This window comes from Euprymna scolopes, chromosome 39 (assembly GCF_053919585.1).
Source record: "Euprymna scolopes isolate OS-2025 chromosome 39, ASM5391958v1, whole genome shotgun sequence".
Taxonomy (NCBI): Eukaryota; Metazoa; Mollusca; class Cephalopoda; order Sepiida; family Sepiolidae; genus Euprymna; species Euprymna scolopes.
The window spans coordinates 32510082-32536503 of NC_136520.1; the positions used below are offsets into that span (position 1 = coordinate 32510082).

Here is a 26422-nt window from a genome sequence, read left to right on the forward strand (position 1 = left end):
ATGTTTATATAAATATTTACAACTACTGAAGAGTATTCGATTTGTGTTTACAAAGAGCTTTGCATTATCACTAATGGCAGTTAGTAATATCACTTACCACTTTTTGAAATCCCAGGAATCAGAGTCAGAATTTTTAGAATCCTAGATACCTTCTGATTCTGCAATCCTAGTTATATTATATTTAGCTCTTTTCTTAAATTGTGATTTTCTTTATCTTTTCTTCATTTTGACCTGTATGTATATATGGTGCATTGTATTGCAGTTATCTTTGTTTAACATGTATCTGCTATTAATAACTATTTCAGATTGTGCATCACTGAAAATACAAAAATAATTTTTTTTTTAAGAGGAGACAAAGAAAAGAAAAGCACAAACAAGGGTCACATTATAATTCTAGACAGTTCATTTCACCTTCAAAGCTGAAAGATAACATGCTCAGAAGGTGGGCAAGTAAAGAGATGTAAACATACAAGTGACCAGTTTCATTGAACGAGATTGAAAGTAAGGTAACTGAAGCTACAAACAAACAGGTTACTGTTTCGGAAATCGTACACATGCAAAGAAAAATGGCTAAAGTGTTAGCCGTTGGGCTAAGCGCAGTTCATCTTAAACTCGACTTTCAACTCCACAAACCACCCCCTCCCAAATTTCCCACTATGGACACTTGATCTAATCATAATCCATTACCATATCCTGGATATCATTATTATTATTTTTTAACACCTTCAAAGCATATAGATCTGATCTTATTTTTATTATAGCAATAAAAAAAGTGCTTTGCTGAGCTACCCCCCCACCTTCTCATCAAACTCTACAACTTGCCAAATCTTGCTTTCCCTGGTAGCTGCAAGATTGCCTTTGAAATAACTGTAACTGATCCACAAAATTATCGCCCCCCCCCCATAAGTCTCCTTCCTTTCTTCACTAAAATCTTTGAATTATTAATCAATCTTACCTCAAAAATACTAAACTTTTCTATGACCAACAGTATAGATTTAGGCAATCACGTTGCGAGCCTATCCTTGTTTTATCGTTATTTCTATGGCAGGTGCTCGTCTGAACTCCAATCTCTGGTCCCCCCTCGCCAATCTTTCACGAAAAACACCCGTCTAGCTGAATCCACTGTGAAAAATTTCCCCCACTCTATATCTGTGCCTAAATCAAAATGCGGATTTCATGAACAAAGCTTCTTTCTTAGAACTGCACGCCTGTGGAACTCTGTTCCGTCTGCCTGCTTCCCACTGGACTACAACTTGGATGTCTTCAAGTCTAATGTTAACAAATTCCTAATGAACCACCCCCTTAAGTAAACACTTCATCAAATCTCCACACTAACGTAATGTACTTGCAATAACCCTTATCCCTGAGTGGCTTCCGGGCCTTGATAAGTGGTGATCACTGTGTAAAAAAAAAAAAAAAAAAAAAAAATGCAGATATCTCAATAGTCATCTTTGAAAGCATATACCATTGAATAAGGCAGGTTAAGCTAGGATGCTAATGCTTGATATAGTATGATATTACTTGACAGATATTTAATCTAATCAGATCCTTCTTAACTAAAAGATTCAGGTCATCCTAAATGGTCGGACATCTAAACAGCAATACAGAGCACACATTTGCAAGAGGTGTATGGATTTTCCTCACATTAAATAGAAACCTATGTCAACCTATGTCTAACTTTGTCCTCATGAGAAGGCAAGTAAATCGAGACTATTTTATGTCTTTGTCCCACTCTACAATGTGCTCGGTGATGAAAAAAAAAATTTTTGATGTTAAGTAGATAGATCTAAAACTATTATTTTTCCAAAATTTAGACTAACTGAATCAACGCATACACAAAAAAAAAAAAAAAAAAAGCTAAAAATTTACTTTTTAAAGCTGTTTGAAAGTGAATATTACAGCTAGAAATTATACCTTAGAATTTTAAAAGGTATTTTTTAAAAATATGAAATCAATCATTTATAAACATTGATAACTCTATACTACTATAGATGTAGAAGACACAAAGGCATAATTAATTTTTTTTTTAAATATATGCAAACATTTTACTAATATAGGGATTCTCTATCCAGACTTATCTGTTTTCCCTTCAATAAGTTTGTCTGGCTGTACTTATGCTAAGTCTCCAGTGATCACGATTACGAGGATTGACTGTTCTTTTGCCATTGTTTATAGTCTTGCCTGATGGTTTCTTTCTATATTTTCATAGGGTGCCTTGCTTTTCTTTTTTTTTTTTTTTTTTTTGCTAACCAGTCTTTGGTCTCTGCAAGTGTTGACATACCCATTGCTTCTTTAAACATGCCCAAACCAACGAAAATGATCTGCCCATATCAGGACATCAAGTTTTTAAACGTCCAATTTTTCAAGTAGATTGTCCGACCTAATGTCTTGGATTCAATCTGGCTTTACATATACATCTAATCATGACCCCATCATTTCTCTGGAGTCTAGCAAGTGAGGACCCAACACTCACTGCCATACAATATAACGCTTTTTACACAGCTATCATAGATCTTACTCCTTGTAATAATTGGGATGGCTCAAGGATATGAGGAGAATTCCAAAAGTAATGCCTCCTAATATTTTTTTTTATTCTGCCGGGATCGCAAATTGCACTGTGATGATGACTGAACTTATACATTCATAACCTCAAAGTTTCATCTCTTTGTTATAGATATTGACAGTATGAGACTAAGAAACAACCCCTGTTATGGACGTGTGTCAGGAACAGAGATTATTATTGAATTTCTGGCATGGATAATGGTGGTGACTATGTAGAAAAATAAATTCTCAAGCATAAAAAGGTCACTCATTTTAATGGTACCACTCTAATCTTTATAGCTCTAACTTTTTGAATTAAAAAAAAAAAAAAATAGGAGCCTTTATTTTGGAGCGACCTTAATAAAACTGCTCTAGCTATGTAAAAATCATAAGTATTTAAGATTTTTTTTTCAAAGAAAGAAGAGTTAAACCTTATCAACACCGGCTCCATACTTTATTTTAAAGAGATTTGCAAGCACGAGGATTATCCATTTGTGCTAGTCTTACATATCTTCTTGACTCTCATGCTATCTCGCTCATATTCCATTGAATAGGTCTTCATGTGCACTGTATCCTCTGCTAGTTGCTTGATGTAAGTTCTATGACACACACCGAGATCAATTGTTTCTAAAAATTTAGCGATTTTAGAATATTGACGAACATTTGTCAGAATTTGACAGTGAAGTCTACCATCAATGATCATGAAATAACCAATTTTTCGAAAAATGTTTATAAAATTGAATTTTTGCAAAAAAAAAAAAAAAAAAATGCTTTTATTATCTACAGAATTAAATGATGACTCCAACAAGCACTCAACCAATGTTATGCAATGATTTTTTTATCCAAGATATGAATTTTATACCCCATTATCGGCTACTAGCACAGCTACCTGGCACTGTCCAGAGTAAAAGTAACCTATTTACTTCTATCTCTCCACCTCTCTCTATCCCCCCCCATTCTCCTCTTTCGCCTAGCCCATTTCACCCTAGTTGGACATAGACAAACTCTTCTTTATATAATACATTTAAGTAATTAATCATTTTCTATCCAAATTAGTTAAAATGGTTGGACCCCCACCTTGCTGATAAAACCTGGTCCAGTTAACCCCCAGAGAATGGATTTTATTTTTTTAATTTTAGATATTATCCATCCAGGTTAACATCAATCAAAATTAAGAATATATCAAGTTCGTTGGTGTTTGTTTTGTCATTTTTAGCATTAGCCAGACGTAACTCTTTCCAACATAACTTGTAATCTTGCAATTTACAACAATTTCTCTACTTACAAGTGACTTTCAGAAAAGCTAGAAAAAAAACTGGAGCAAAAAAAATTAAATTTACAAAATATAGACTGTATTCTCAATCTTCGTTGTTAGCAGGTTCTGAACATTTTGGCCATTGTATTCTCTGGCCTTCTTCAAATACCTTTTTTTGTAACTTTCAGTAGCAATCCATAAAGGAGTTGCAGAAAGGGACACCTTACATATACAAGCCGCAATGGTTGACGATTCATGCACTGTGTGTGGTGATGATGATGTGGATCAACAATTCACATTGTAGTCACAAGAGATGTGCAAGAGGGATGCTGACAATCCATTAATCCAGATGGAAGGTGTGAGGGTAGGTTGATAATCTGTAAGGGTGAGTCAACAAATCGCGTGGGAGTCGCCGTGGAGGGTCGACAAGTCGCGTGGGAGTCGCCGTGGAGAGTCGACAAGTCGCGTGGGAGTTGCAGTGGAGTGAAGACAAAAGAATTTGTGCAAGAGTTGGATATTAAGGGAATGACAATTTGAGCACAAGTAATGGGGAGGGATTTGTGTAGAGTGCGCAGGGTCGGTCAACAATTTGTGTACGAGCCAAAGTTATTCTTTAGTTTGTTTTTTTTTTAATATGATTTTCTTTCTGCTAACTTTATACTTGGTTGTTATTGACAATAGTTTAAACATGCTAACATAATTTTTCATTTCATTAAAAAAAAATATGAAAACAAAAAAGTCAGAGTAAAGTGAGAATAAAATAAAAATACGAGCGTGTTGATCAGTTATAAAGAGTAAGAGTTGAATAAGGAAGAAAAACTGTCAAGTCATGTCAAAGGATGCCCTTTGATAAGGTCAAAAGTTTATTATCAATAAGCAGCGAGGTGCTGATAATTGCCGGGGTCTTAAGATAGAATGTGTTGAGAAAAGAAATTAGGGCTCACGAGTACAAACAGTGAGTAGAAGGCTTTAATGATATTTTAAACTGAATGCTCTTTAATAGACATTTTCACATGATGAACACTTGCGGCTCCTACACAAATTGTCGACCTCGTAACTCCTACACAAATTTTTAGATAATCTGATCACAAAATTAACGGTTGAGGTCTTATTCACATCATTCTTAGTTGGACTAGTGTTCGCACCCTTGCCATTTTTTTGCTCAACAATATTTTAACAGATGTACAGTCCTTATAAGGATGTATTTTCCATTACCGAGTTCTTTCTTTTTTTGTAATGGAGAAAATTGTCAGTTCATATTCTACATCTGATGAGCTGCAGCCAATGACACGATCCTAACTGCAGCACATCGGATGGAGGAAAATTGCAGATGTTACTCTTTAAGCTTTCATTAGAAAGTATGTTGCATAGTGACACCTCAACTGGTATGGCCACATCACCTATCACATCAGCCATCCAAAATGCTCCAAAATGTATCCTACATTATAGTTGATTACTCAAAGCCACGTCGTAAGCTGCTTAAAACGTCGAGAGGATCAGTTTATAGTGATGTAATTTTGGTAGGAATAACGCGAAATGGCACCGACAAAAAAATTTGGAAGTTATTCACAAAACGTCTAACATCAAGATAAAAAAATGAAAATAATACTAATAAAAAATTCAGTAGTGTTGTTGATCATGCATTGTATAAACTGATATATATATATATATTTTACTAATGCTTTCATTATAAAAGTAAAGTTTTCTTTATTATATTAAACATTATCGCCAATTTATATCTAGGATTTTTTCTGTCCAACTTTGGATCGAATTAAATACAAACCTGAAATATTTAAATTTTCAAATGGGAGGTTGTGTTTATTTTATGCTTCTTGAAAACCATTTAAAATATTTCAAAGAAACTGAAAATTATGGAATATTTATTAATAAAATTTTGCAAAACTCAGAAGTATCTTTTAACTCCCTTTTTACAAAACTAAATATAGTCCACACCATTATGCCCAGCGCATGTATTCAAATGATCATAATAATCAGTTTATTCGTTTAAGAGTAAATCTTGTACAAACATTATATATATATATATATATATATATATATATATATATATATATATATATATATATATATATATAAGGCTTGTCTAAAAAGTATCCGATTTTAGGCTAAAAAAAATATTTCACACACCTGACAGGGTTTGGGGACCCTACTAAACCTCTTCAAAGTAGGCCCCTTGTGCTTGCACACACTTAGCCCACCGATTCTTACACTGCTAGAAACACCTCTGGAAGTCAAACAAATGGAATTCCATGTTTGGCAAAGAAATATTGGATCAAATGGGATGAATGTGCGGGCACATTGTCATTGTGCAGTTGCCAAATTTTCGCCGAACTGCATCACAGAAACGCCGGAGAACATCTTGATATATTACTCCTTTGTAAGTTCTTGTCCTTTTGGTGTGTATTCATGATGCACAATTCCACAGATATCAAAAAGACAGTCAGCATCACCTTGATTTTGCTTCACTCCTGTTGTGGTTTTTTGGCCTTGGAGATTTGGGATGCTTCCATTGCGACAATTGTCTTTTGTTTTTGGGTCGTACCCATACATTCATAACTCATCTCCACTTATGACGACTTCTGGTGGTTTCCAAAATTGAAGACGCCACTGGAAAGATCCAGTTTTGAGAGTAGAGAAGAGATAATGCAAAACCCGACGGCGGAGATGAACACCATTCCAAAAGAAGATTTCTACAGGTGTTTCTAGAAGTGGAACAATCGGTGGGCTAAGGGTATGCAAGAACAAGGAGCCTACTTTGAAGGGGATTAGAGTCCAAACCCTGTCAGGTATGTGAAATATTTTTTCTGGCCTAAGGTCAGATACTTTTTAGACAGGCCTCGTATATCTATATAATTATAAAACTCAAATGACCTTGTAACGGGTGTTTACGACTTTCAGTTGCGCATGCGTACATAAACAAATAATCAACACTACAATAAAACGTATTGTTTTAATGTGTACGTTTTCAGCATCCCAATTGTTTTTGTTTTTTTTTGCATTTAAATTATCCAAATAAACAATTGTTAATACTTTCTGCATTTTTTTTTTACATTGTTCATTTCCGTATTACGTTTAAGTTATTTTAACGCAATTTTCTTACAAATAAATCTACTTTAACCCGTTGACAACAATAAGAGCATCTTACAACGGCGATTTACCCGCCTTCCTTTTTTTATTTTTTTTTTATTTATTTATTCTCTATTTTTTAATACACCTTTCTTAAAAGAACGTTCATACATTTCCTTCTACACTACCAACATAAATAGCCTCAAAAATGTTTTTTTTAATTTGCGTTACAAATAAATAATCAACACAATAAAACGTATTGTTTTACTGTATATGTTTTCAGCATCCCAATTGTTTTCTTTTCCGCGTTTAAATTAAAAGATATATTAAAATTTGAATTTAACATCAAGTATTATGGTATCTGTTCAGTACACATTTACCTATAAGTATGGCAAACCCACTTATAATTCAATAGCTGTAAGTTTTTTTTTTCCAAAATAAACAATTATAAACAGAACGACTCCTAGAAATCTATCTATATTCTTTTTTCATTTTAATATACTTTCATAGAAATGTTTCTGTTACGTCACAAAAAACTATTTTCTTTACGTCACAAGTGTCACGCTCATACATTAATTCCATAGCTAATATAACATACTGACACAACGAGTCACGGTTAGTCTAATATATATATATACAGAGAGAGAGAGAGAGAGAGAGAGATTTGTATGTACAAGATTTACTCTTAAACGAATTAACTCTTAATATATATATATATATACACACACACACAAAACAAATCTAGGCCACTAAAGTGGGTGTATATAAGAGTTATTTTTGGCTTTCCCATTTTAAAACAAAGAAAAAACTTTGTATTAAAAGGCCAGGTGAACATCTTGTATGTATTAAGAGGCAAAGAGAAAAACAGATAGGAACATGTGATAAAACCGAGTTACAAAACGGCAAGGAAGCAATGGTCAAATCTTATAAGGAGATAAGTATTAATACTTACGAAAATACTAAATATAATCTGAGTTTACACAAAACAACTACTGTTGTTTTGAAGCACATGAAGACACTTCAACTCTAAGCAAGATTATTATACAAGAGAAAGAAAATATACAAAGAGCGGTTTTTGCAAGATTTTTTTTCAAAACTGAAGTTATGAATAATAAACTTTTTACCCTGTTAAAAACTGGCAAAAGCTATACCACGTTGACAGAGTGCTTTATGCCAAATTGATGGTTGAATATGGTTAAATTTGTGATCATTTTTACATGAAATAATAATCTCTTAACTGTGCATCGAATGTATACCATAATACTTAGTTTGATGCACCATATAACAAAAGTCCATTAAAAAATTTCACTCAGATCGGCTAAGTAGTTTCTGAAAAGAAAATGGAACAGTCAAAGAGAAATATAATATAAATTTTATTGTGTGAATGAGATGGGTGTTGACAAATTCTAAAGAAGCATGTTTAAAAATACATATATATATATATATATATATATATATATATATATATATACAATAAAAAAAACTAAACAGTAAATTGTCTATGGCATCATAGCGTTAGGGCGCTGGACTGAAATACATAATGTCTGGGGTTCGAATCCCAGCAACAGTCAAGCTATGCTGAAGTGGAGTAGGGCTTCGAAACACGCGTGTCCGTAGATTACGGTCTTTAAAAATAATAAATAAATTAAAAAAAAAATACGTCCAAATAAAAAATGGGTGACTTTCTAAGAAAAACACCGGATCTCCGAGGCGGAGACGTTAACCATAATATTGTTTTAAAAAATCAACCAACCAAAACTATATATACACACACACACACACACACACACACACACACACAGATATATATAAAATTTTAATTGATACTCTACATTTGTATGATCTTCCCTCTATACCATTAGTTCCATGTACAAACAGGAAACTCAGTCCGCAGGGCAAAAGCTATCACTATACTGGCTTACAGTATGAAAATAATGACCAAAGAATTGTTACATTTAGTATCTTCAGCCCTGCGGGTTGTGTTTCTTTGAAACAGAAGATATCAATGGAATATCATATGGCATCAAAATTTCAAAAATATGCATGCTCTTACAAAAGTAATAGAGCACCATTTATTTTCTCTTCTACAATACGAAATTACACTGTTTGTTGGTTATGTTGAGGGGAAAGAAACTTCTCAATAGCATGCTCGATTATTCTGAGCACAATATTAATTTACGAATTTTATGAAGTTCACATCTCATGGCATTAAATGGTTACGCAAATAAACTAGAGCCTGATGAAAAAAAAATTCAAAAATAAATAAAACAGGCTTAAGTCCGTTTCACATCTTGTCAGTTATCTCCCTAAAAAAAAAAAAAAAAAGAAAAGAAACAACAGAAATGGTGAAAATATTCCGTCTGTTACCGTTCAGCATCTTTTTATAAAATTTATATTTTGTACTATTGCTGGGAGAACAAGTGTATTAAAAACATAAAAATAAAGAAATTATAAAATTATACACAAATACTTATGGATATCCATAATATAAATCTCACCTGTTTGTTTAAGTGTATGTATGCATGTTTGCCTAAAACTTTCGACAGAAGCGACAGATTTTCACAAGATTGGTAGCATTTTGAAGCTCGACCTTTCGAACGACAAATATAAAAAAATTGGCCAAAAACATTAGTTCCTTCACCCTCAACTGGGCCTTTTCTACAGGGAGGGGTCGCTTTTTTTTTGCCAATATTTTCAAAAGTCATCACCTCTTTTCGATTGTCTAGCCTTAATTTAAACATACATCACTTCCGGTTTGGTGATGGGTGCGACAGCTAACATGTCACTTTTTTTTTCACTTTCTTTTCCTCCTTCGCAGTATGGGTTCGAGCCTGCCTGCCTACTACCACTTTTTTTTTTTTTTGCGCTCGCAATTTTCCCTTTTTTTTTCTTTTTTTTGCTCAACCAACACCACACACCTCCTTTTTTGTTTCCCACCTTCGTGTCACAGGTTCGAGCCTGCCTGCCTGCCACAAGTTTTTTTTTTTGTTGCTCAACACACACCTGCAACGACGGGCACCCAGGTTAATTTACAATAAAGCTTCAAAAGTGAAGATTCATCTAAGTATGGTCACATACATTTTGAAATCTCTATTATTCAAAGTTAGCACAAAGTAAAAGCAATAAATCCTTTTCTGTGGTCAACTCCAAACATGGAGATGCTTTTCGTCAGAAAATTAAAAACAAAAATACATACTGAGCAAAAGGCAACAGAGCTAAATTGATTGGATCAAGAAAAAGATTAGCTGTCTTTACCTTGTGCCAACCTTGAATAAAAGAAGTTTTGAAACATGTGTAAACATATTCACACGAATCTTTACTTCTGTAACTTGATTCAAATGTCTTTGTAATTCCATAAACTCTTGGCTATTGAGCTCTACTTCATCAAATAAGATATTGAGTTTTCTCTTATTTGCTGGTTGGAACAAAATTTGAATAGATAGCTATAAATGGGTGTTTCTAAGCAAGTTTCAATTTCATTGAAACTACTGGTCACCATTGATTTTCTCCCAACTTAGATCTATATAAGCTCTATAACCAATATTCAACCTCTTCCCCATATCTATCTATCGATCTACCTATATCTTATTTCATGTATACACTTATATTATAAGGAGATATAATATATTGTGTATCTTGATATTTACTTCAGTGCTCAATCTGTTTAGTAGAGCTAGGTAGTAAATTTTAAAAATGTATTTATGATAATTAAAATACAGAGGCATCTACATTCCATCCCCATAGAAAATTGTTAGGATGTCTATGTATATCTATTACATAAAAAAAAGCTGTTAGTTGTAATTTATACATTTTTTTTTTCAAATATATATTTAACATAAGCAACAAAAAAAAAGAAAAAAACAACTTAGGCCATCCACAGAGAAACAGCCCCATTGCTAACAATACAAAAACATTCTTTTCTTCCACATATCTACTGATAGCGATACTACTCTAACACTAATATACAGCCTCAAGAGGGTTTAAAATCACAAGAATACTAACTAAATCCAAAAATATTGCAAGTATTATAAGCTGACTTTCTACTCTCTCTAATATATGGAAAGAAAACTAAAACTTGCTATGGTTTCAAATGTGAAATAACAGCAAGGGGAGACTTGATTCCAAATATTTCTCATGTTATATCTCCCCTCTTTTGGAAATAGGGTACGATTATGAATATCTCCAGTATCAAATAATCCTTATACACTGTGAAATTTACTTTATGTATGAAAATCAAAGGGAGATATAACATATGAGAAATATTTGGAATCAAGTCTCCCCTTGCTGTTATTTCAGATCATTTGAAACCATAGCAACAATTTTAGTCTTCCCTCCATCAAGGCCAGAGGTTTAAGGAAATATCAGATGGTTTGTAATTCATATGCAAAACTAGGAAACAAATGACTATGATTCAAACATTTTATGGCGGTAATAAAGTGCCAAAAATAGGCTTTGAATGAGGATGATCCCCTTAATGTGCAACCTTAAGGGCAAATGTCACATAGTTCACTACACAATTCAGGTCATTAGCTTTCCAACAAACCTTCATTTGTTAAATTCTGATCAATAGTAACTGAGATTTCGAACTTATAAAAATGCCTATATTCCTTTATTTTCTTTTAAAATTGATGAGTTCCTATTCTTCTGATGAGTAAGGGCAGAATAAATTAAAAAATTGACATAATAATTACATGAATAATTCTGTGCTACGAAACAGGTGCTTTCAAGAATTGAACATTTTAACATGCTTTTTTTTCTTTTTTTTTTTTTACATAGGCATCACCACTTATCAAGGCCAAGAGGCCACTCAAGGATAAGGGTTAATTTTAAAGAAATAAACAATAAGATGGACAACATCTTGAAATTTGGAATATATACCTCTTTATATATATATATATATATATATATATATATATATATATATATATATATATATATAGAAATGATATTTGCTTACAATTTTCAACTGCTCGTTTTATGCATACTTTTGTTTTTGTGCAGTCTTGCTTACATTCACATGATTCAAGTTACAAATATGCGAGAAACAGAATTTAATTAATAAAAACTTGCTATATTACTTATAGCTAATTGTGTATTATTTTCAAGGTGTGCTAACAAACACATCACGCCTAAAATAAAATGCATCTTACCTGAGGATACCCAGGTATATAAATCCCAAATGTAAAAAAGAATTCACAAAAAAAAAAAAAAAAAAATCCAATGTAAATTTTTTTTTTTAAAATCCAATGTAAAAATAAATAATCCAGTTAGATGACGCCAAGTATCCAAGCGATAAGAAAAGTTGATATGAACAAAACGAAACGTGACTATCTTTAATACATAACACACTTTACTGTTAAAAACTGACTCACATTGAAATGTGTGACGACAGAGATGAAATTGTTTCAGTCGGTTTGACCTCTCGGGTCAAGAAGAGAGAGAGAAAAAAAAGAAATGCCAGAATAGAAATAGCCAGGTATGATGTGAGTAGTTTATACTGATCAAACATAAGGATGAAGGTGAGGGTGGTGAGTGTCGAAGCAAGACAATAATTAGTGTGTTTTGCTTGTTAAGCTACGGCCTTGTCTTTTCTTTAATTCTCTTCTGATCTAAACGTTGCATGAACCAGTGGTGATGGTTACATGAGGACACCTATTAAATCAATATTGGACAAACGAGGAGAGAGAAAGAGAGGGAAGGAGGTCGGATTTAGAAACTACAAAAAGGTGTGATTGGAATATCATTGTAGACAAGAATGAAAAATTAGGAACTGTTTTCATTTTGGTAAAAGATTACTGCTAAGTGTGAACTTTCTTTTTAATATTAAAAAGAATCAAACATGAAACCAATATATATATATATATGAGCAAACAGTTAATAAAATATGTTAAAAAAACACTTTGAAATGAGTTAAAAACATATTTAATCTGAAAAGGAAACACTAGATAAATGGATAGTCCTTAATCCACGGAGTTTCGAAGAAATACTCTCCTTCTCATCAGAGGGCAGGAATTAGCAAAATGCGGGATCAGATTTTGCATGCAGAAGTATTTGATGAACAAAATAAGTTAAGCAGAGGGAATATGGTAAAGAAAAAGGTGATTACACATGAATGGATAGTCTGGTGGAAGATAAAAAATCCAGTGACGGTAAAATCCAAATGTAAAACTTCAAGAAATATATATATATATATATATATATATATATATATATATATATACATACACTAGCATGGATAGCCGACGTTGCCTGAGTGGACATGTTTGGACAGAGCTGTTATATTGAGCAAGCCCCAGAAAATAACGGAAGTAGATAACCTAGATTCCCACCCCGCCCCCCAAAAATGAATCAAAACAACTTTTGTTTCAATCAAAATAGCGAATGCCCATACAACTGCAAAAATTAGCCACGATAGACAGGCTCGAACCGGAAACATGAAAAAGGGAAAGGGAAAAACGTAACTGGCTTTTGCCTACCAGACCACGGCAACTTATGTCATGACCCAGAAAAAATAACGTTTATAAACATAAAAATGGCATTGCGAAAAGTGACCCCCTAACTTGAAAAAAAAAAACCGGTTCGGTTGAGCACCACAGAATTAATCTTTTTTTTCTAATTTTCAGATATTATGCGCCTGAGGGATCGTTTTTTCAGATGGTACCAGTTTCGACCTGATCCAATGCGGCTGACAGAAGTTTTCACCTGATATATCAACACACACACAAAGTGACGTTTGAAATTTATATAATAGAAGACAGACAGGTGATGCCCAGAAAAGATAACTCTAAACTGGTTTCTAAAAAAAAAAAAAAAAAAAAAAAAAAAAAAATCGATGTCAATGATAATAATTCAAAATAATTTAAATATATTATCAATATAAATCCTTGAAATAACAATAGAACACTTATAACAATTCTCTTGCTGTAAACGGTAACTAACATACAACTATTTAGTAAAATCGATTTTCCTAAATGTAATATGCAAATGAGGTTACCTTGCGAGTGTATATTTTGCAGGAATCATACTATATATAGAAATAAATGAAACAGGAAAGTATATATTTTTATATGTTAATCAAATTGTGAACAAACATACAGACAGAAATACGAATTTATATAGGCATATATTTTCAATAAATATTTTTTTATAATGTACCACTTCACAAGGAACACACATGTTGCTTAAAAAAAAAAAAAAAAAAGTTTGCTAATAAAACTAATTTTTTGAAAGGAATATAATTTATGTTCCTGGTGAAGCAGTAAACTATAAAAAATATTCATTGTTCTAGTATTGCATTATTGATCTATCTTACAGAACTGTTATTTTCATATATAGTTGAATATTAAATTTTTTATTCCAATTAGTGTGTGTGTGTGTGTGTGTACACACGCACACACACACATATATATATATATATATATATATATATATATATATATATATTAATATTAGTATTGGAATGATTAATCGGAAGATTTGAAGGTATCGGAAAAATTGATGCCTATTTTTCGATGCCAAAATGATTCTTTTAGTTGTCTTGTTTATTTGATTTTGTTTTAAGTAAAATCTTCCATTGCTGGTAATTATGATAAAATAAATATTTATTGATTTTAAATTACCAGTAAAACTAAAATCGATAGATCATCCTCCACATGTGTATTTTGACGTTTAGGAAAATATCTGCATATTTTAACACTTGTTTTTACGAAAATCGGGGAAAATAATCTTATAGTTAAATAATTACAGATTTATAAAGAATCAGAATCCGTAATTGTGTTGGAATTGGGAATTTAGCACAGAATCAGTAATTGTATCGGAATCGGGAAAAATATTGGAATTGTCCTATCACTAATATATACTTATTTATTTAAAATTGTACAGAAGGTCAGAAAAACATTGTTACCGTCGGTTTCAAGCATAACATAAGGGGAACCAGTTAATGGTAAATCGTAAATAATGTTAGGCTCTCATCAGCTATGTTGAGAGAAAACAACATGGCTGATGAGAGCCGAACATTATTTACGATTTACCATTAACTGGTCCCTCTTATGTTAGGCTTGAAACTGACGGTACCAATGTTTTTCTGACCGTCTGTACAATTTTAAATAAATATTAAGCTCTTATATTGAAAAAGTTTTTTCTTTGTAATCGAGCACTTTGTTGGAATTCTTTTCCAAAAAACAGTAAACAAATATATATATATACATATATATATACATAAATACATATATATATATATATATATATATATATATATATATATATATCAGTCTTCTATTATCACAAACGTGATTTGAAATACTCTACATTTATACAGAACAGATAAAATTAATTCCCTCAAATAGAACAGTTTTGCATCACTTATGTCCCCCTATGAAGATGAAGATATAAAAATAAACCTTACATCTAGAATTCTTAACCTAATTTTTTTTTTTTTTTTTTTTTTTTTTTTAAATCAAAACATATTATATGATCTTGTTTCTGAAAAATGTCAAAAATTTAAGCTTAAGAGAATTTAAGAAATTGAAATTCAGAGAGCCTTGTTTAATTTGTCTCTAATGACTGAATGAAAATTTGATATTTGAATTTTCAAAGAGGAGGTTGCTGTCCACATTATGTCCCCTAAATCCCTTAAAAAAACAAACAAACAAGGAAACTAAAATTTGGGGAATATTTATTAATGTTAAATACCTATTGTTAAAATTTCATATAAGTCAAAGGGATCTGAATTTTCACAAAGAGCTTCCACCTCCTTTCTTCTCCTTCTTGCACAAAATTATACTAAATATAGCCCATATTTTTACCCATCATACCGAGCATTCGTGTTCCAAAATTCATAATGATCGGTTTCTAGTTTAGGAATGAATCCTGTACATTTAAATATAAAAATATTTACCCTTATAATAGATAAAGATTAATAATAGTGAAAACATATTTTTCGTCTGTCATATTTTGACGGAGAGTGTACACTGGTAAAAATATAACTGAACAAATCTAAAAAATATAATGCAAATGAAAAAAAAAAAATAATTTTCGAAGACAGTAACATCCAAACTTGGTGAAGTTAAGAGTTGGCATATTATATATATATATATATATATATATATATATATATATATATATGAAAGAGAAAAAGGTCTCTAACCTGTGAAGATTAAGACCCACTGACCTAAAATGATAAACTTGTTCTGAGAACTGATAGGAGGTTGTCCTCAACGCTCAAAGAGATTCTCCTGCTAAAAAGGCATACACTTATTAATCTACTCAAACCGGGTAAAAACGTTTTAAAAATAAAATCGTAAGCAAACAATATAAAGTATTGATATCTAATTGGGAGGAAAAAAAGAAAAACGGAAAAGAAAAATGGAAAAAAAGAAAAACAAAGAAATGAAAAATAAATGAAGAAAAATAAATGAAAAAATAAATGAAAAAAATAAAGGAAGAAAGAAAAGCAAAAAAGAAAAACAAATGAAAAAGAAATGAAAAATGAAGAAAAAAGGACAAGAAAAAAGGAAAGAAAGAAAATGGAAAAGAAAGAAAAAGTAAAGAAAGGAAAAGAAAAGTAAAGAAAGGAAAAGAAAAGTAAAGAAAGGAAAAGAAAAGTAAAGAAAGGAAAAGAAAAGTAAAGAAAGGAAAAGAAAAAGGAAAAGAAAAAGAAAAAGGAAAAGAAAAAGAAAAAGGAAAAGAAAAAGAGAAAGGAAAAGAAAAAGAGAAAAGAAAAGAAAAAGAGAAAAGAAAAGAAAAACGGAAAGGAAAAGAAAAACGGAAAGGAAAAGAAAAACGGAAAGGAAAAGAAAAACGGAAAGGAAAAGAAAAACGGAAAGGAAAAGAAAAACGGAAAGGAAAAGGAAAAAATAAAAAAGGAATAGGGAAAAAAGAAAAGAGGAATGGGAAAAAATAAAGGAAAAAGGAATGAAAGAAAAGAAAAATTAAAAAAAAAGAAAAAAAACCTTACCTAATACATTGCTTTTATAGAGGATCTAAGGTTTGAATGTAATGACTGGTTTGAACATCTTTTATGTATAGTTTTTACTTTATTATTATTCTAATACAAACTCTAAACAAACCTAAACTTACAAAATCTAACGCAAATGCATCCATTTAGGAGTTGGCAAACTAATTCAGACAATCTATACAAGAGTCGTTCCAAAAATAAAGCCTTCCATTTTATTTTTACTCAAAATAAGTTGAGCTACAAAGACAGAAGTGGTACCATTAAAACGAGCGACTTTTGTACTCCGGAATTTATATTTCTACATAGTCACCAGCATTCTCAATGCACTTTTGCCAGGAATTCAATAACATCTCTGCTTTTAAAGCCTATCCATGACGGGTTGCTTTCTTAGAGTCTCACACTGTCAATATCTGCAACAGAAAGATGAAACATTCTGGTCATGAATGCATTAGTTCAGTCATCATAACAATGCAATTTGCAATCCCCTCTGATCCATTCAAGCGGAATAAAAATAGTAGGTATATATTTTGGAATGTCTTCCGTAGATTGACAATAAAATAAACAAAACTGAATTTTATTGAAAATTATATTTTTTCGGCACTACTAGTTAAAACTGGTAAATACTATTTTAATTTCTTAAAACAAATTTGTTATTTTATATATTTTGTAAAATTGTTGAAATTGAAAATAATTTATTAGGTAAGATTTTTCCTCTCAATCTTTAAAGTTTTCTTTTCATATCGACATTGTTTATTCAAGAAACACCATTTTTATGCCTTTGTTTATCCGAAGATAACTGTCTCTTCATTTAAAGATTAAAAAAAGGATAATCTTTTAAAAATTCTCTGAATTTTTAAAAATGGTGATTGCAAAAACCCGAAGTCACAAGCTGTCCCGATGATAGAAAATAGATCTGCAGTATGTATGAAACGATAATTTTATAGCAAAAAAAGTTGCAATTTTCAAACTTCTGACATGTAATTGCTTATATCCAGTGGTCAAGGGAAATGTATGACTGGAATTTTTTTTTTTTTATTTACTTAGGGAAAGTTGGTGAACCGCTTATCAAGGCCCGCAGACCACTCTAGGATAAGTGTTAGGCAGATGATGAGACAAAATAATCAGTAATGGTGGAATTTGGGTAGGGCTTTATTTAAAAGGGCAGTTTGATAGGAACTTATTTGCATTAGATTTGAAAATGACCATATTATAGTCAGCTAGGAAGCAGCTCCACGGTATTGTGTTCCGCAGACAGTTCTAGGAAAGAAATTGCTCATGGAATTTCCATTGAGTATTGGGCACAGATAGAGAAACAAGGCCATCCCTAAAACAGGTTTAGTTTGATGGGGTTTTTGGTTTTTCTTTTTTTTGTGTTTTGCATGAAATAATAATTGGAATGAACTAATTGATAAATTTGAGAATATTGATAAAGATTTATAAATGAAGAGGTTGATAAAAAAAAAAAATTCAACTAAATGTAAAAAAAAAAAAAAAAAAAAAAACTTACATTTAATTTAAAAAAAAAATTTGTTTCATTTTAACTTTTAAAATAATGAAAGTAAACCAGAAGGTTTTATTTTTTAATATTTAAGTTTTAGAAGCAAAAAGTTAGGAAACAAATGAATTTCATTTTAGTATACAAAAATGAAAAAGAAAAATGAATTGTATATTCCTGCTGGAGAGTTTCGTCACATGATTGAGATTAGAACATATGTTTAAGGGACCAAAAGGTTCCACCATCCTGCTTGGTATTACCAAATGGTCACCCATTTGGTAGGGCCAGACTTAACATTGCTCAACTAATCTAATAAGAATAAGCATGTCTATGCTGTGTATACTATAAATAAAAATCCTATATTTATTTAATGTTTCCCTTGTTCAGAAGTCAGATGTTTTCTGATATTAGGCAAGCTAACTCTTCACTTATAATTCAACCATAATAGACACAGGAATGCTGTATGCATTGCTTCTAACACCCTTCCAGCACACAGAACACTGACTAGAGTCCCTAAGGGATTGTAGACCACGGCCACACACCATTACTTGGATTTTAGGCAAGTTTACCCTTTGACCCTATCCTTTAACACTTCCAAGAACTCTCCAATGATAACTAAGTCATCAGCATAGAGTAATTCCCAAGTAAAACTCTCGTGATAATGATGACAACGAAAGGGCTAAGGACAGCTCTCTGGTGAACTCTAACTTTGACATTGAAGCTATTACTCTAAATTTAAAAAATTGTGAGGTTAATTTAGGGATTATCGATTAGAGTATAACATATACCAGTATAAATTATTATAGACACAAACACTATATAAGCGAAATATGTGTGTATATGTATGTATGTTCGCTTTTTGTGTATGTCTGCAAAAGGCTTTTTTCCGGCAGGTTCTCGAAGCTGTCGCTCATTCTTAAAACTTTTTATATCACGTCAAAATTATAATATCTACGAGTATGTGTGTATTTAATTTGCCCAACTTTTACTAGCTCGCCGCATCTTCGAAAAGCAAATGATGGAGCGGGGAAAACAGTAACTGGCCTGCCGTGCAAAACTAGGTCAAATATCACGCCACTTCCTCGCACCTGTATATTTCAGTTTATAAACCTTAACTGAACACATCAACTTCTCTCCTTCATGGCGGAGATGGTCAGGTGGCTGGCTTTTTATCCCTTTCGTTTCCACCTTCGCGTCAAGGCTTCGGGGTTCAATCCTACCTTCTGACCAAAACTTTTTATTTTCTTTTACACATACAAACACCCAGCCAACGCTGGGTACCCCCCGCTAGTATAAGTTGAAAAAAAAACAAATCCTTATCTCCTATGTCTTTACTCCCCATCTTTATGTCCTATGTTTCATTCCCTATCTCTTTCCTTAGCTATAATCTGCTTCTTTTCTCTTATTAAGAACTCCCGTTAGTCACTCCGTCCTACTCAATACCCTTTTGCCTTTGAAACCAATTCTAATGATCTCGCTCCACCACATTTTCATTACCTCTCCCCCTGAACTTTATAAGTATATAAAAATAAGTGTTGCCTTCCTTGCCCTTACTTTTGTACAATGCTTTTTTTCCCCTCCACTTCTGGTGAGAAGCATTTAGCTTTGAAATACCATGACCTAAAGAGGTTTGCTTCATTATTTCCCTTTTCACTCATTGTAATCACCTTCATCCTTATTGACATGATAATGTAATAAAGTTCGAATGCAACTTTATTATCTCCCTATCTTTTCTTATGCTGCATTTTAAAAATCCCTAATCTGCGCCATCTTCAATGTGACAAGATAAACTGAAGATGTTAGACATGAGAGAGGAAATGTAAAAATAACATCTGCTGACTTATCTGCAGAAATAGATTACAGTTTCCGAAACTACACAAGAGATATTATCAGACATAAAAACAAAAAGAAACAAAATTAAGTAGGCTTCCGGCAACGCTAATATCGCTTAATAATTCGGCAGCAAGTTATGTAAAATGCTTATTCGATTATCATACAAGTTAAGAAACCAGCACTATCTCTCCAAACCCCTGATCTAGAGAGAGGGGGATCAGCAATTTCAAAGCCGCCTTGGGTTTATTCATACTCTCATTTATCATGTAGTCTCAAAATATAATATACAGTCGTATTCCATAGTAACATTAAAAATCCAAGGCAATTGCAGAAACCCTAGAAACTGATAATCAATTTAATGGAATGAGGCCGTTAACGAATGGTAACAGTTAATGCTACCAAGACTAAAGTTCTTTCCTCATAAAAAAAAAAGAAAAACTTAATTATTAATTGGCATGGCAAATAACACCCTACCTGAGAGTCCATCCTTCAAACCCCTCAATTTAACATTAGCAAGCAACATGAATTGGAACAAATACATTGAGAATATTGCCAAAGCTGCTGCAAAGATGAGTTTTCTTTACTTACACATCCTGTATCTCTAAAATGCTACAATTCATCCATGCATAAAGTATTATTACCACATCTGGGTTGGTGCATCTACCATCAGTCTCTCGCTCTTAGACAGGATCCAAAAGTCTCAAATCTAATAGATCTTGGACTATCAACCAAGTTCCAACCTCTCTTCCATTGCTGCAATGTTGGTTGGTTGCTTTACGGCATATCAACCCTTTTCAGGTTATTTAATGCTGAATCCAGTGATTTTAAGAAAAATTTTTTAATAGAATATTTTTTTTTAGGTTTCTATTTAACCCATAGTTGGGACCCTAACAGGTACTACCACTCCGAGTCAGAGTGGACCTGGGAGCAATGGTAATTAGAGGGTGGCTCCACACTCCCCAAAGCACACAAGCTGGGGCGCAATGTTGCATCTTTGTGCCTATTTACACATACTTTCATGGAATATGCTCTAATGAACTTATAGCATGTAACCCTAAACATAGATACTCCCAACTAACCCAACAAGCAGCAAAATCTCGTCCCTTCAGTGATGAGGTTCCTAAATTCCGGAAAGCCTTCTATTCTAATAGGTACTTCCATCAGATTGTTAGACTATGGAATTTCCTCCTTTTCTTACTGTACTAACCTGCAGATGTTTAAATGTAATTTGAATAGACATGTCGTGACCTTTATCTGTTTATATTGTTAGAGTGCTTATAAATATTTCCATTCTTTAAACTTATAGCACAATATTATACCATCTTTGTTCAAATTTATCTAAGTACTCTGAGTAATCTAATTTATATATATATATATATATATATATATATATATATTATATATATATTACTCTTTTTCACCCCAAACAAGGTATATTGCCACTTGGAACATAAGTGGCTACTATTTGGGATCATATCTAATAGGGGACTGTAAGGAGTTGAGTAGCAAGATGTTTGTCCACATTACATTTAAACTTTTGCAGGTTAGTACAGTCAAGGAAGCAGGAAACAGGGAGGAAATTAAAGTTTAGCAGTCTGAGGGGGAAAATAGAAGGCTTTCTCGTATCTAGGGAGCAAAACAGTGAAGAAGTGGAGTTTTGCCACTTGCCTGATTAGTTGAGCCTATGCATGTCGAGAGGGGGCACAAGTCCTATGAGTTTATCAAAGCACATTCCATAAGAGTACTTGTGAAACAAGTACAGGGATGGGACAGAGGTTGGAGCTTGACCAACATATCTTGCTATGAGGGTTTATCTCCAAAACCTTTTTAGAAATGTATGACACGTAAATCTCACACTCTTATTGTACCATCTTTACACAAAACAGATACTACACATTGATCCTAGCCAATTAAGTGTATTTTAGTGTCAGTTTCATGTTAGACATAACTACGACATGGGATAAAATTTTTTTAATTACTTTCTTTTCCATTACATAGCAATAGGTTGTTCTAATCTTTTAAGAAAGGGGTGGAAGGTGATAACGAAGATACGAACATGATATTCCCTTGGGATATTATACTCATACAAAATTAGCATTTGTTTACAAAGATTAGTGTCTTATATAGGAGGGGACGAGACATGAGTTTTTCAATTAATCACTTAGTATCGAAACGATTAGTAAACGCATTATTTTATCAGTAAACACAGAAAAATAATACCTTGTTGTGTGGTGATCGACAGTTTGGTAAATGATTCCCCATTCAACGCTAAATTAGAATAAAGAAAGCAAAAAGACAAATAAGCAACCATTCAAAAGATACTTCTTTCCTTGACTTTCAATTGGTTCAAAAAGAACGCAGGAGTCGGGTGGAGGTTCTACAAATCAGTTCATAGTTCTGGAAAGAATAATAAGTTCCTGCAGATTGCATAAACATAAGAGATGTTGACACTCTAATAAAGTCTGAAAATTTAGCAATTATAATTTATTTTGCAGGATCTGTTTTTGGCCCTTTTTGTTTGCTACTTCCATCAAGGAAGTTATATTTTCCATATTAATGCGAATCTCAATGTATCATTTATGTGTAACAATATTGACCTTATATTTAACGTTGGGTACTTTCAGAAAATTGCAGTACCAAATTTTTGTTCCCCTCCCCCAATTAACTATGCATTGTTCCTCTCTCCTAATTAACTATGCGTTGCTAAAAAACAAAACAAAAAAACAGAACCCTTTATTTCATCCACGGGGGTAGCATACTCTCATGTTGTCAGCCATAACTAGGTAGAAGTAAGTAATTCACAATTATATTTGGAGTGCTGCCAGCATTGAGGATTGAACCTTCAACCTCCAGAAGAGTAACTTACAACTGAATTTTACCAAGTATTTTATACAATGCATCTTGGGTTCTTGTAAATTATTTAGGACTTCTACCTAGTCATGGCTGACAAAACGAACATGCTACCCCTGTGGATTAAAGAGTTCCATTCAAAATTCTGTGCAGATTCCAGAGTTCAACAAGATACTTCGTAGCCTCGTAGGAGATGTTCTTTTCTCTTCCTTGCAACCTCTATCTTACAGAAGAGATGTTGCGAGTTTGTCTCTGATGTATCGTTATTTTCATGGAAAGTGTTCGACTGAGCTTCAATCTATGGTCCCCCCTCGCCAAACTTTCACAAGAAACACTCGTCTAGCTGTAAACACTATCAATAATTCCCCCCACTCTTTATCTGTGCCTAAACCTAAACGTAGATTCCATGAACAAAGCTTTTTTATTAGAACTGCACGCCTGTGGAATTGTCTTCCATTTTCCTGCTTTCCGGCTGACTACAATATGGTTGTGTTCAAGTCTAACGTAAATAAGTTCTTGATGAGCCGTTCCATATAAGTTATCAAATTTACCAAATTTTCATTACTAATGATTATTATATTGTCCAATTTCTACTGTACACTCTTTAACCCTTATCCTTGAGTGGCCTCTTGGCCTTGATAATGAGTTGATACCTATGAAAAAAAAAAAAAAAAGAAAAAGTCCAATGTGAACAAGTTCTAATTGAATCGTCCCCCTAAGTAATCCAAGTTTCAAAATTCCCACTGTTTACTATGCTAAAATCACAATGACTAATGTATACCTATTAACCCTTATCCTCGAGTGGCCTCTGGGCCTTGATAAGTGGTGACACCCTTGTAAAAAAGATACACCTGAAGAAAGTCAGAGATGATATCGACCGAAACGTTGTGAAAATAATACAAGATGTAAACAGTAGTTTGAATAATCAATCCTCTTCTCATAAATTCCGAAACAGAATTATAGTTTATTTTGTTACCAGAATTTCATTCAATGTCTTGGTTATAGTGCAGTTGCTTATTCCAGTAGCTTCTATCCAAAAACTGCAGGCTTTTGAAACTCTTCCTGTTGACAGTTTTCCTCCTACCGATACCTTGGTCTTTTCAAGACTACGGTTAATAGGCATCTCCTGTCTTTCCAATAATAATCTTTCGTTTTTTGTTTTGTTTTTTTTTGGGGGGGGGGGCTCGTTTCATCAAGTGGATCTATGTCTTGCCTGGAACGACTTCCATAAAATGAATCAAAAGATTTCAAGAATTTGAATAAGGTGTAGCCGATTCCAAAGCATTTGATAGTACCCATTAAGCCAATAATGTACTACACTGACCAATTAGAGACTTTTTGTTGAGTTGCGGAAAAAAATACAAACATTATACAAGCCAATATCAGGTACTTTACCTCATTAACGTAATAGTTCACAACTAAAATGGCTTCATATTTAAAGATGTTTATTTTAAATTACGTACACAGACGCCTACATAAAATGTAAGTTGGTTAATAGGACGTAATGGCATTAAAACTACCATAGAGGTATCATCATCATCCGCGTTATCAAATTACAGACAAGCTGATACACCAACCAACAAAATCACAGCCCCCCCCCCACAACCCCACATACGCAAGATTACGTCATAAAGACTCGACTTTTTAAACAAAAAACAAAGACTCTTTTCTTAAAGTATTCCTCTATTCATTTAACGTCATTTTTCTTTTCCTTTATTAAGGGATCAGACGTTTTCTGGTGTTATGCAAACTTGCTCTTCAGTTCTCACGGTTCAGTGGGTCAGTAGTTTCCAAATACTACTCTGAAGTCTTGTCTAATCATTTGCTTTCAAGTTTTTCTTGACTGGCCAACCTTCCAGCAATCTAGGACAGGGGTTTCTAAACTACGGCATGTGGGCTAGATCCAGCCCACCGAGCTCTTATGGAAATCGTAAAAATATTCAAGGAAAATTTTAAAAAATGAAAATGTAGTGAGGTGATTTTTCTTTTTATTCAAAAAATGATCAGAAGAATGAGGTTTTGAAGAAGCAGTTTCACTAAAAACAAAGCTAATGAGCAAAACGGTATAAAACATGTTCAGGTCATTTTTATATATATATATATATATATATATATATATATATATATATATATATATATATATATATATATATATACTAGCAGTTCCGCACAGCTTTGCTCGGGCCCTATGTAGTGTTCATAACTTTATGTGCATATGTATATATTAAAAAGTATGAATATGTACGGTAATGCCTTTCTATATAATAGGCTTCCTTAACTACATAAAAGTTGGTAAAGACTGCAGACGTCAATTTTTTTTTTAATTTGACCCCAATTTTGATCCCTTAATATTTCTTGTTTTGGGCTCAAATTAAATTAAAATGTCTGACCCATGTCCAAGTAACCTACATCTAAAATTTCAAGTGTTTAGACCCAAAATTGGCGGAGGAGTTTGGTAGAGTCTGCAAAGGTCAACTCTGTAAACTTTGACATCTTGCCAGCAAAATTTTCGCCGAAAAATTGATTAAAAAGCTTGCTGCATGTCTGAATAACATTTATGTAAAATTTCAAATGTTTAGACCCAAAATTGGCTTAATAGTTTGCTAGAGATCGTAAAGGTAAAATCTTTTGAACTTTGACCCCTTGGAGGCCAACTTCTCAGCAAAAAAAAAAAAAAAAAAAACGATCAAAAAGCTTGCCCTATGTCTGAATACACTTTATATAAAATTTCGAATGTTTAGACCAGAAATTGGTTGAGTAATTTGCTAGAGACCATAGAGGTCAATCTTTTTTTAAAATTTTGACCCCAATTATGACCCCTTAACATTTACTGTTTTTGGTTCAAATAAAATTATAAAGTTAGATCCATGTTCAAGTAACGTATATCTAAAATTTCAAGTGTTTAGACCCAAAATTGGTGGAGGAGTTTGGTAGAGTTCTCAAAGGTCAAATCGTTGAACTTTGACCTCTTAACTGCCAAATTTCTGGCCGAAAACCGATTAAAAGATTTTTCCAAATCTCAATACTCCTTATGTCAAATCTAGAGTCTGTAAACCGAAAATTGACAGAGTTATTTGGTAGGGAAGTGTACACAGACAGACCGACATTTTCACTTTTATAGATATATAGATAGATTGGCCTGCGTAGCTCTAAAAAGTCAACAATATGCACCCCCCTCCCGCTTCAATTCAAAAATCTTTTGAGATCCTTGATCTCGGACATTCATGCTTGATTGATCCATGAGAATGAACATTTCACACGACCATACAAGTGCAATCAATTCATCTTTAGGTCAACCTCCATGCGGGGCAAGTGTAATGCTCGAGGTATTTTAAAGAGTTACTTGGGGAGGAACAATATGCGAACAACATCTCATTTGAAAATTCAAATATTCCAGATTTGGATGAAC

At 32.7% G+C, this 26422-nt stretch overlaps 1 protein-coding gene across 3 annotated transcripts in view; it reads right to left on the reverse strand.

Annotated features, from left to right (window-relative positions):
* LOC145263720 (uncharacterized) overlaps positions 1 to 26422 on the reverse strand; it is a 372649-nt gene that overhangs the window by 225308 nt on the left and 120919 nt on the right. The window contains exon 2 of one of the 3 annotated variants that reach the window (XM_080120685.1): positions 22384 to 22431. The exons of the other annotated variants lie outside the window; for them this stretch is intronic. Within the exon in view, the coding sequence (XP_079976811.1) occupies positions 22384 to 22425 (42 nt within the window). The 5' untranslated portion in view covers positions 22426 to 22431. The remainder of the gene's footprint in view (positions 1 to 22383; positions 22432 to 26422) is intronic. 3 annotated transcript variants of the gene reach the window in all.